The 12,320-nt window shown below is 45.5% G+C and overlaps 2 protein-coding genes across 2 annotated transcripts; both read left to right on the top strand.

Annotated features, from left to right (window-relative positions):
* Nucleotides 1-5,044: 5,044 nt before the first annotated feature.
* Nucleotides 5,045-6,210, top strand: LOC309360117 (olfactory receptor 1L4-like). The gene has a single exon (XM_081894709.1). It carries the CDS (start codon nucleotides 5,087-5,089, stop codon nucleotides 6,011-6,013), a length of 927 nt encoding a protein of 308 aa, XP_081750835.1. The 5' UTR covers nucleotides 5,045-5,086; the 3' UTR covers nucleotides 6,014-6,210.
* Nucleotides 6,211-10,575: 4,365 nt separating this feature from the next.
* LOC309360112 (olfactory receptor 1E5-like) lies at nucleotides 10,576-11,511 on the top strand (the record flags this gene model as incomplete). The annotated part of the gene is made up of 1 exon (XM_081894704.1): nucleotides 10,576-11,511. One exon carries the CDS (start codon nucleotides 10,576-10,578, stop codon nucleotides 11,509-11,511), a length of 936 nt encoding a protein of 311 aa, XP_081750830.1.
* Nucleotides 11,512-12,320: the final 809 nt, after the last annotated feature.

Consider the following 12,320-nt stretch of genomic DNA (forward strand, 5'->3'; position numbering starts at 1 on the left):
ATGCCTGAAGAGATCCAGGTGGCTTGAAAACCTGGTTGAAAGGAACAAGCTGTTACTGCCCTTGTGTTGGCTTAAAGCTGTAAATGTGTTTGACTACCTGTTTTTTGGCCATGTGTGTTCTATTGTCTGCTCTCCCAGCTTCTCGTTCAACACTAGCAACTACAACACACAGGATCTGACAACTCGAGCTGAATCAGACTATATGTCAATCAATGTGGGAGGACTAAATAACGTGGTTTTAAAAAATTCACCTTGGAACTAAGTAAAGGAAAAGCTGGCGTTAATGTTCCAGGAAATTCCCATAAGCCAGCAGCCTTGAGCACTTGTTGCATGTGAATAGGCTAGGAAAGGCCACAATGAAGATAGGATTGTTCAAATTAATAGCAGTTACATAAATTGGGGGGGGGGGTTGCCTTCAGCAATAGCTCAGAGGCTGCCCTGAGAGAGGAGGTTCCATGCAAAGCATCTTTGCATCCCATCACCAGTGCATGCAAAATTGCATCACTGGTGATAACAAACCTTCTGATCTGGGCCCGTAGCTGTCAACCGTCCCTTATTTGCGGGAAACTCCCTTATCCCAGCGCCGTTTCCCACTGCTGTCCCGGATTGATGATGTCCCTTAAATTTCCCGGGTTTCATGCTCGCCTGGCTCGGGAGGGAAGCAGCGGCTCAGGGTCCTCCGTCTCGAGAGAGCATGGGCACAAGCTGCCACGTCTCCATCTCTCCTTTTTCCCCCTCGGGGTGTGTTGTGAGGAGACGGGTGGCGGCGGGTGGGCAGGCAGCCCCTCTCTTGCGACACTTCCGCCGTGCTGCCAGGGGAAGCCTGAGGCGGAGGCGGTGGCTGAGGAGGCGGCCTGAGGGAGGAGGAAGAGGAGGGGATGGGGAGGGACGCAGAAGGGCGGCGCTTCAGTGACCGCCGCAGTGCCGTAACCGCCTCATGCCGGGCTCGTGGGCAGCATGGGCAAGAGTCTCTCTCCCTCCCTCCCTCCCTCTCTCTCGGGCAGGGAAGGGCCGATGGAACTCCTCGCTCCAGGATGATGGCAGCCCCGACGTGCTGCTTAGCATCCCCTCCAACCTGTGCAGCATCTTAATGTAGTGATTTCCCCCTCTGCATCCCTTTCATAACTCTATTTTTATAAATCATTTGTCCACCCATAGTTCAAATTTTTACTACAAGTTTCCTGTCAATCCAACCAATATATGAAACTCTTTACAATAGCTTTTCAAATAAATTATAAACTTTCCCCATTCTTTATTAAAAAGGTCGTCTTCCTGGTTTGCCTGTAAGCTTTGCCATGTCGACATCGTTCATCAGTTTTGTGTGCCTTTCTTCTTTGGTTGGAGTTGTGGACTCTTCGGATCATCTAGTCCAACCCACTGCAAAACACAGTCAGTCGCAGCAAAAGCAGCATGGCTCCATCAGTGGCGGATTTATGTATAAGCTAAGCAAAACCCCTTATTTTGGCTGCTGATCCCTTATTTTCAAATCTGGAAGTTGACAGCTATGTCTGGGCCCTCTCTTGAGTTTATCTAAGAAAGTACAGCTCTCTAGAGGGGAGAAGTGGTTTGATTAACAAGCCTCACATGCACCCAGCTGGCACCTGCTGCTGCCTCTGGAGAAAACCTCCCACACTATTGAAATAGCGACAGGTTCACACAACTAAGGGAAGGGCAATAGCTCAGTGGTGGAACATCTCTTTTGCATGCAGAAGATCCCAGGTTCAGTCCCCAGCATCTCCAGGTAGGACTGGGGAAATTCTCTGTTTCGAACTCTGGAAAGCTGCACCCAGTCAGTGTAGACAATACTGAACCAGATGGATTAATGGTCCGGCTCAGAATACCAGTCATGTATCTCTGGATACCAGTTGCCGGAGATTACTGGTGCGGAGAGTGCAGTTACATTCAGAGCCTGCTCTTTGTCGTCTTCCCCCAGCCATCTGATAGGATGTTTTAAGAACAGGATGCTGGACTCGAAAGAGCTTTGGCTTGATCCAGCAGGGCTCTGGTCATGTTCTAATCCACCTGGGACTCAAGAGGGTAAAAGGAGTCTGCTGACCAGAGAACTAAGGAGGAGAAAGACATGCTGCAGCCACTGATTCATTAGAACAGGGAAACCAACAGAGTGATCTTGCCATGAAATGATCACTTCTTGCAATAGACATTGAATATATTAACTTAGGGATGTTTCCTCTCCCAGTTGGGAATATCATTATTGTAGGAATACTCCTCACTTATGAAGCCTCTGAAATGGTTAGTTTTTAAAAGTTACCAGGTTTCCATTATTATTATTATTATTATTATTATTATTATTATTATTATTATTATTACTGTTATTGAATTTATATACCATCCTATACCCAGGGCTCTCTCAGGACGATTCACTATAAATTAAGGCATCAAAAATCACAGCCAGCAAAGGAATCCTCCCTTCTTGCCACTGTCAACGGTTTGCTTCAACCTAGTTTCCCCCTCCAAAATCTCTGTTCTTTGCACAGATCACAACATCAGGATGTGATGGAACTACTTGTTTGACCATGTCAACGTCTCCTGCCCTGGTGAGTCCCATTATCTTAACCTCCCCAAAATGTTTCATTGCAGAACAAACCTAAGGAGGCAGCTATGTCAGGGGTTGCATCCACCAGCAGATCTCCTCTGCAAGTGAAGGTGGCCAGGATCAAGGGAGATTTCACCCCACACTCTAAACTCTCCCAGCTGGTATATTTGGGAGATTAGGATCACACTATAAATCCTTTGTTGCAGAAATCTATGCTGTTCTTCCCTTGGATAGGTGTTCCAGATTTTCCACTCAAGGAAAGGGAGTCAGACTTCTTCGAGGCAGAACTCAGGTTTATTCAGCTGAATAAAGAAGGGACTCGGGTGGTGCTGTGGGTTAAACAACAGAGCCTAGGACTTGCCGATAAGAAGGTCGGCGGTTCGAATCCCGGCGATAGGGTGAGCTCCCGTTGCTCGGTCCCTGCTCCTGCCAACCTAGCAGTTCAAAAGCACGTCAAAGTGCAAGTAGATAAATAGGTACCGCTCTGGCAGGAAGGTAAATGGCATTTCCATGCACTGCTCTGCTTTGCCAGAAGTGGCTTAGTCATGCTGGCCACATGACCTGGAAGCTGTATGCCGGCTCCCTTGGCCAATAAAGCAAGATGAGCGCCGCAACCCCAGAGTCGGCCATGACTGGACCTAAAGGTCAGGGGTCCCTTTACCTTTACCCAAAGAAGGGACAGACCGCTGACTTCTCAGGTCAGAAAAAGGGTCTGCGTGGTACAGAAAGAAATCACAGTTTATATATAAAAAATGCATTCCAGAGAAATAGTGTTAAACAAAGGAGTATTTGCCATGTTATCTATCCTGCACTGCACTGCCAATTCCTCTCTGCCAGCCATATTTGTTGCAAACCCTTGTTCTGCTAGCTGGTTCTGCCAGCTCTGTTCTTGGTATTATCTGATTACACATAGCCTGCATTTCATTCCCTCTATGACTGTCCTGTGCTTTAGAAAAAATATACTTAGAAGCAAGCAATTAGTACAAAAGCAAATCAAGCATGATTAATTAGTTCTAATAAGCATAAATGATTAATAATTCTGATTTTTGAAACACTTTAACTTCAACTGAAAAATTGTTTGTCTGCTTAAAATATTTATATACCTTCCTCTCATAGAATAATCAGGGAAGTCCTCAGTAATGTGAAATCTTTTTAAAAGCCATGAAAAGCAATACAGAGCAATCATTAAATTGGCTGGCTACTAAAGAAACAGCTGCATAGAACTGCTGGTGTAAAATATTATTACTCAGGTCCAGTATACCTGAAGGAGCGTCTCCACCCCCATTGTTCTGCCCGGACACTGAAGTCCAGCGCCGAGGGCCTTCTGGTGGTTCCCTCGCTGTGAGAAGCCAAGTTACAGGGAACCAGGCAGAGGGCCTTCTCGGTGGTGGCGCCCTCCCTGTGGAACACCCTCCCACCAGATGTCAAAGAGAAAAACAACTACCAGACTTTTAGAAGACATCTGAAGGCAGCCCTCTTTAGGGAAGCTTCTAATGTTTAACAGACTATTGTATTTTAATATTCTCTTGGAATATGGGAAAGCTCTGAATCGCTTACCTGAGACGGATGGCGGAAGCCATTCTTGCTCTTCTCATATTCCCACTCCCCATTCACATCTAAAATAGGAAGGAGGCTGGCGCTTGACCTCAACAGGGTTGCTTAGGATCTCCTCCACCCCCATTCATTCCTTTGCTGCAGACTCCCAAGTCCCAACCCTCCCAGCCTGACCCAATCCCAGAAATTGCTGCGGGATGGGGTCAAAAAGTGCTGCATGCAATGGAGTGCACGGTGAGAGAAAATGGGGGGTTGGAAAGCCTCTGCTTGCCTTTCCTGTGTGGTCCATTTGTGGTAAAAAGTAACCCCCCAAACTCACTTTGCTATAAAACGGGGAGGGGGCAGCTAGCCTGTGGTTCTCCAGATGCTCTTACACTACAAACCCCATCATACCTGTTTATTAGCCATCCTGGCCCCACCTGTTTTATACCAGTTTCCCCCCAACGCAACTTCAGAAGTGACCAGCACCAGCAGTGGGCAAGGCTAGACATTTTCTGGCCCCCAGAATCTATAGACGGGCCCTAGTATCAATGATTCTGGGCCCCAGAATCACTGAAGTGCCCCATCACCACATTTCCTGCTATTCTGCACATACCGAGTGTGATCTCCCATGCACACTACCATCTTTGGTGTGACCTACAAGTGTGCCATTTGATTAATATATACCTTTTTCACAATTGGGACTAGGAGAACCTCTTACTCAAACCCTACTTCCAGATTTAGGTGTGTTCCTCAGAAAAATTGAGAGAGGAAAACACAAATTATTTTACATTTCTTGTCCCCAGGCTTTTGCAGTTGGGAGATGCAAACACACCAGGGGAACTCACCTGCCTCCTCACCACTGCTGACATTGGAAGCATGGGGAAAGGGGTCATTCCTTCTGTGGAGTGTCCTCTTGTATTCTTGTTACTATCAAGTGTACAGTGGGAACATGCCGTCAGTTCTGTTTCCCCCACTCTTTCTCAGCCTCGGGGCAACATGACATATCCTGATGGATTCATCCTGCAGGGTCTTGTCTCCAACCAGTCAGGATATGAGTGTCTCCTCATCCCTGGCTTCCTCTTCATGTACCTGCTGACTCTACTGGGCAACTCAGTGATTGTCCTGCTCATCTACCGCGATGTCCGGCTCTCCTGCTCCCCCATGTATTTCTTCCTCAGTCATCTCTCACTAGCCGATATGGGGTTTTCCTCCACCACTGTCCCTAAGATGCTGCAGAACCTATTGACTCATACCAAGCACATCTCCTATCAAGGGTGCCTGACACAGATGTTTTTCTTCCTGGGATTTGGAAACACTGAAAGTTTTCTCCTGGCCTCCATGGCTTATGATCGCTTTGTAGCCATTTGCCACCCACTTCGCTATGCTGTGCTGATGAACGCAAAACACTGCCTCTTGTTGGCTACAGGCTGTTGGGTCCTAGGCTTTCTCCACTCGTTGCTCTACACCCTGATGATGTCTTTCCTTTCCTTCTGTGCCTCCGGGGAGATCCCCCATTTCTTCTGTGACCTCCATCCCTTGATCAAGCTCTCCTGCTCAGACACCTCAGCAATCCAGATGACGACCCTCACTGAGGGCACTGTGACCATGGTGGGACCTTTCATGGTCACTCTTCTGTCCTACATCCTCATTTTCTCCAAGGTTCTCAAAATCCCATCAGCTGCTGGGAAGCGAAAGGCCTTTTCTACCTGCAGCGCTCACCTCACCACAGTCATTTTGTTCTTTGGAACTGTTATAGCTGTGTATGTCCGCCCGTCCTCCACCTATTCTGGCTCCAAGGTCCGAGTGATGTCTGTGGCCTACACAGTTGTGACTCCCATGCTGAACCCCTTCATTTACAGCCTGAGGAATTCTGAGATTCAGCAGTCTCTGAGGAAGTATCTAGGGATTAAAGGTGGAAGATGAGCTTTGAAATCCCCAGATGTCTTTAAAACTCAACCCAAAAGATGTTAATTATCAATAGTTTTAGCACGGCAGTCCAAGCAAATTTAATTTCAAAAGTCCACGAGACATCTATCCCTTCCTTTAGAACACCTGCAGTAGTGTGACTTTTTCAGAGTTCATCAGAAGTTAAAAGTGCATTCAGATTTAGACCATGACGTGTGATTTCAGAAATAAGAAGAAAAAACGGTAGAAGTCAATCTTTGACAATCATGGACCAATGTTGCATCGGTTGGTTTTCAGGCGTGTGCTTTTGAAAATTTGTATTGTACATTTAATGATACAACAAAATGTTATGAGTCATTAACCAATCAGTGGTTGAGAAGGAACTGGAACACCATCCTACTGAATAAAATTACTAGCTATGACAATTACAAGAGAAAAGAACCCAAGTTTTTTAATAGCAAAATTGGACTTCATTTATTTTGTGCAGATTTGACGAAGCAGTACTTTTTGATATCAATTATGAAATAATGAATATTCTGTGTAACGAAAATGTTTTACCTAAAATCTTTTTTGATGAAAGAAAAATTCTTAAAAACCTAATTACAATAGCAGAATTAACTCAGTTGATTAAAAGACAAAGGGGCAGCAAAACTCCTGGCTGAGGCCCAGATGACTTTAAAGCTGAGTATTATGAGAATTTTCCAGATAATTTTATTAATCATCTATTAAAATCTCTCAATACAGTCATGGGGGAGGGGGAAGCAAAGCAAAGATTGCCACACCAGGGATATATGGAGTTTTAGCTTAGTCTTACAGCCTATCATATAACTTAACCAATATTTTAAACACTGGGCAGGTATTTGGTGGCAAGATTTACATTTTTTGACAACTCTATAAAGAATGATCAGACAACATTTCTTATGAACATCAAAATGGCATCTAACTGAATATTAGCTGAATATTAATTATATAATTAGAAAACAATGCAATCCATACGGACTGTTATTTATAGATGCAGAAAAAGTGTTTGATAGAGTAGAATGGAGATATTTATTTCAAGTCTTGCAAAAAATGGAGCTGGGCACAAAATTTATCTAATGGACAATTCTGTTTGGACTACTTTAATGCACTCTATGTGGGGCTGCCCTTGAAGATGGTCCAGAGGCTGCAGCTGGTGAAAAATGTGGCTCCAATTATACTTGGGGTAAGAGCAGTGGCGTGCGGTGAATTTTTTCGTAGGGGCACCAGCTTGCCAGGGAGATGAGGGGTGTTGATGTTGTGACCATGAGCATTGTGCCTCCTTCCCTAAGCTGGGCAGAATCTTCCTGGGCTTTGGGAATGAGTCACCAGGCTTCTAACAGGATGCTGGAGCTCTGCTGCCTCCTTCCTACAGCTACGTGGGCTTTGGGAAGGTGGCGGGAGGGCTCTTGGACCCTTCGGAGCACCGCACCTCTCTTCCTAAGCCAGGCAGAAGCTTCCCAGGCTTTAGGAAGGAGGTGCAAGGGAAACGTTTAGGGAACTAGCCTAGTCCCCCTATTCCAATGACCGCACACCACTGGGTAAGAGGGAGGGTGATATATCCCCCAGTCTTCTCTTCTCATTTCTCTACTCCTTCCTTTATGCAAGTCATGGAAGAGATCTCCATTGTATCCCTCAAAACTCACTGAGTAGTGCAGAAGCTGAACACCTGCTGACAATTTCTGTAGCTGCTTCAAACACAATTCCAGGATGCTAGTTGCTTCCTCTCTGGTACATGGAGAATCTTCTTTCTGGGGCCCAGTCCGTTCCAGTCCATCCCATCTCCTGTTCCAAATCAAAATCTTGCCAATGTAAAATGTTTAAAAAGGATGCAGCCCTTAGACCATTGTGTACTGTTGTGCTGTCAATCTCCTTTGGGTATCGATTTATAGATTATCCCTCACATCTGCTCTGATCTTTGCAAAGACCTCCCCCAGAGATTATGTTTTGTTGTGTACTGAGCTGAGTCCTAGAAAAACAGGATCCAGAATGGAGCAGTATGATTGGTCCTGATTGGCCTACAGGAGCAGCCCGGAATTAGCCAATCACGCGGGGCCCATTGCGTAAAATAATGTACAGTCATACCTCAGGTTGAATGTGCTTCAGGTTGAATGCTTTCGGGTTGTGCTCTGCGGCAACCCGGAAGTAAGGTTACTTCTGGGTTTCACCGCTTGCACATTGTAGATGCTAAAAATGACGTCACACACATGCACGGAAGCGGCAAAACGCGACCCGCGCAGATGCGCCATTGCGTGTTATGTTCTATTCAGGATGCAAACAGGGCTCTGGAACGGATCCCGTTCGCATCCCGAGGTACCACTGTATATATAGCTAGACATTTAAGGGAAAGTTTCATTCATCGTTACTATGAGCTGAATAAAGACTCGACTCCGAGTATATTTCATACTTGTTCCCAGTTGTGGAGCAAACCAGAATCCTCCAACATCCATACTCAAAGGAAAAAACTTTTCTAACACTTATTAATGAGGACAAGCTAATTTGTTAAGCTGAATGATGGGTTGGGTCTCTGAATGATCATTCTCCAGAGTTTATGCTATTGTATTCTATTAATTCTGGAGGGGGAACCTGGTTGAGTCTTCCTTGGACCCTGGAGATCTCCACCCTTAAGCAGAGAAGAACAAAAGCTTCCCTTGAATCAGAAAACACAGAGCTAATCTCCTCGGCAGATGAAGGAGGGCAGTTTCGTCCTATGCAGAGCAAGTCCACTTCCTTTGTTCTTCACACTGACAGGAGCAAGAGAGCAAACAGGAAGTGCCTTTACTTAAGTAAGTGTGAATATTGTTATGTTTTTGGGTGGGAGCAAGACTCCTCTAAAATGTCTGGATTCAGTGAAGGGTTAGAATTTAAGGAAACTCCTAAATTCCCGGGCCTAATGGGGGCTTGAGTGTAAAGCGGTTTTTCCATGTCCAGGAAAGACCCATTAAGAAGGCCATTTTCTGTCTGGGCTGGACAGAAAATGGGGAAAGGTCAGACATGATATTTGGAGTCTCTTGGAATCTGAGGCTGCAGCAATGGAAGAAACAGGACCCTCTTGGGATGTGAATGCTCTGATCTCTCTCCATCTAGACACAGGTTGCATAGATATGTAAATAAACCCTGTATCATAAAGAGATCACAGACTCCACTTGGCCTCATTGTTCCAAAAGTAAACACAGACCCTGGTAAGCATGCCTGGTACCTCTGGAATCTCTCACTGCTCATAGATTGGTGAAGCAATGTGTTACCCACTTAAAAGCTTCTAACATCCAAGAAACCTATTGAGGATTTTTTAATGGTTACTAATCAGTATCTGCTGAATTCACCCAGTACAATTAAAGCACATGCCTATCCCCAAAGACTTATGGGATCTGTATTTTACCACTCACAGAGAAGCAATTCCCAGCACCCTTAACAAACTTTGGTTCTCAGAATTCTTGGCGTGGGGGGAGACTTACTATGTTTTTCAGAAGTGCTTTAAATGCTTGGTGTGGATATGACCTCTTGGCATCTTCTGATGATGGAGATAGCTTGCTAAAACTTTCATAGCAAAAAGAAATAAATGCCAGGGGCTGGATGTTTTGTGCAGATATCTCTGCTTAAGCATACTGCTGACTGCATCATCCAAGTCTCTATAAGTGGAGGTCTATAACAGACACCCACAGTAAGGTCACTGTTGTTCCTCTCTCCTACAATTTCCTCCCATATATTCTCAACTTGCCTTCCATGCTCCAGGTCATGGATCTCTTCACAAGTGTAGACATCATATAATACTCCTCCCCTCCACTCTTTCTGTTTGGTCTATTCCATTTGAATAGGCGGTAACCCTCAATTTCTACATTCCAATCATGTGTCTTATCCCGCCAGCTTTCAATAATGTCTATAAGCTTTCAACAATGTCTGCCACCCTTTATTAAGAGTTCAGATTCGTCTTCATTGTTTCCTATACTCTGTGCATTTGTATAGAGACAACTGAAACCACAAGATGTTCCGTCCAGCTGCTTCCTTCTTGTAGTTTCCTGCCCTTTAGCAGGTTTCTGTAGCACCACCTCAGTTTCCTGTACATCAACAAAGCTATTAACCCCACTACCAGGTGTTTTCCTTTCGTCTGTAATATTGTCTCCCTCCTCCTTAGGATTTAGTTTAAAGCTCTCCTGATGAGCAAACACATTCTTGCTGACCACTGTGAGGTATAACCTATCTCTTGCCAGAAGTCCATCCTCAAGGAAGCAGAAACCATGGTCCAAGAAGCCAAATCATTCCTGACAACAACACCTGAGCAGCCACTGGTTTACCCCCAGTATCTTCCCCTCTCTTCCTGGGCCACAACTTTCAACAGGAAGCAGGGATGAAAAAAACACCTGTACCCTAAGGCCCTTCAGCTTCTAATCCAGAGTCTTAAAGTCCCTTGCTAGGTCAATGTCTGGCAGTATCTCAAAAACAGACATGGAGAATATGATATGAGGAGAGGAAAGAGAGATTTCCGCATAGTTCAGTTTGGGCAGCTAGCAAGCAGAGGGTGGGGAATTTATTAGCCTAACCATTTCTTCTTCTTCTTTAGCCTAATGAGTCCTGGGAATGCAACAGACTTCTCTGAATTATTCCTCCGTGGCTTCCCAATCCAGCCAGAGTTTCAAGGGCTCCTCTTCCTACTATTCCTCTCCATGTACCTACTGGCCATACTGGGGAATGCAACAATAATGTTCTTGATCCGTTCTGATTTACAGCTCCTCCAGGCTCCTATGTATTTCTTCCTCAGCCACCTTGCCTTAGCCGACTTGGGCTTCACCTCCACCACCATCCCCAAAGTGCTAGAAAACTTGTTGTCTCAGAAAAAGACCATCTCCTATCATGCCTGCCTGGTCCAGATGTACTTTTATATGTCTTTTGGTAACTCAGACAGCTTCCTGTTGGCTTCCATGGCCTACGACCGTTACGTGGCCATCTGCTTCCCCCTGCATTATTCTGCCCTGATGAGCCGTAAGCGTTGCCTCCTCCTCGCAGCAGTGTCCTGGGTTATCCCTATTGCCCACTCTCTGCTTTATACCATTTTGATGTCCCACATGTCTTTCTGTGACTCTAGAGAGATCCCACATTTCTTCTGTGATCTTTACCCTGTGTTGGAGATCTCTTGCTCAGACAGCAGTGTCATAGAAATGCTGCTTCGGACTGAAGCGGTGGTGGAGATCCTGGGGCCGTTTGTGCTGGTCATCATCTCCTATATGGGCATTTTCTACACCATCCTGAAGATTCCATCCAACTCTGGAAAGAAAAAGGCTTTCTCCACGTGTGGGTCCCACATTGCTGTGGTGGTCTTGTTTTATGGTACTGTGAGCTGGGTTTATTTCAAGCCACGTTCCAACAACTCGGATCGCAAGGACACTGTGGCCGCTGTCATGTATACCATGGTGACCCCTATGCTGAATCCCTTCATCTACAGTCTCAGGAATAGTGAAATGAAAGCAGCCATGAAGAGGATCATTAGGCGCCATTTTCATTAGAGTCTTTTGCTGTCACACCTTATAGTAGCAGGAGTGGGAGCCAACATCACTTGGATAGCAGAGCACACAGATGGTGTGTGCGCTTTCAGGACTGTTTTAAACTTGGGCCCAAATGTTGGGTATCCGTAATGGGGAAACGGACTGCAATCTGTCTTTCAGGTATTTGGGCCCTGCATGTGCTAGGATTAGCTGAACTACCATAAGCAAATATATTAACCCTAATACAGTAAAGATCAGCATCATAATCTTATATTTGCCTTATATTAACTATCACTCCCCTGTAAGTAGTAACCAGACTTCAATTAGATAATTAAATCTTCCAAGAGTAGATATATAATTCAGGAATAGTATAGGCAACCAAATGGTCTTTGTGTGAGGTTTGGTGCTTATAAGGTTAACCTCTATGTGTCCTGCACCTGGGGAGGAGCTTCCTACATCCGGGAGCTCAGTTCTTTGTCTGTGAGTTACTTTCATTTCTCAACGGAGAAGAAAGAGAGACACACGCAATGTCTGTTGTCTCGGACGGTGTTTGTTATTTTATCTGTCTGTGTAAATAAAGCTGTTTAGATTAGAAAGAAACAGCGTATGGACTCTCTCTTCACTTACACATCAAGCACATGGCGCAGCTCTGCTACTGGCTGGGAATTCTGGAGCAGTGGAAACGTACTGGACCCAGTCAGCTGTCCAACAGGTTATGGAAGACCCAGGCCACGTTTGTGCTGAGTGTGAGGATGAGACAAAGCAGAGTCCAGCTCTGAGATCCTGCCTGCTGCTGGGAAAGGGGCAGAGGCAGTCGTGATCTCGCTGGT

The sequence above is a fragment of the Podarcis melisellensis genome, assembly GCF_964234715.1.
Source record: "Podarcis melisellensis genome assembly, chromosome: 17".
NCBI lineage: Eukaryota > Metazoa > Chordata > Lepidosauria > Squamata > Lacertidae > Podarcis > Podarcis melisellensis.

What these genes read in the sequence shown, in the direction of transcription:
- LOC309360117 (XM_081894709.1), top strand. Translation starts at nt 5,087, where the DNA reads ATGACATATCCTGATGGATTCATCCTGCAGGGTCTTGTCTCCAACCAG.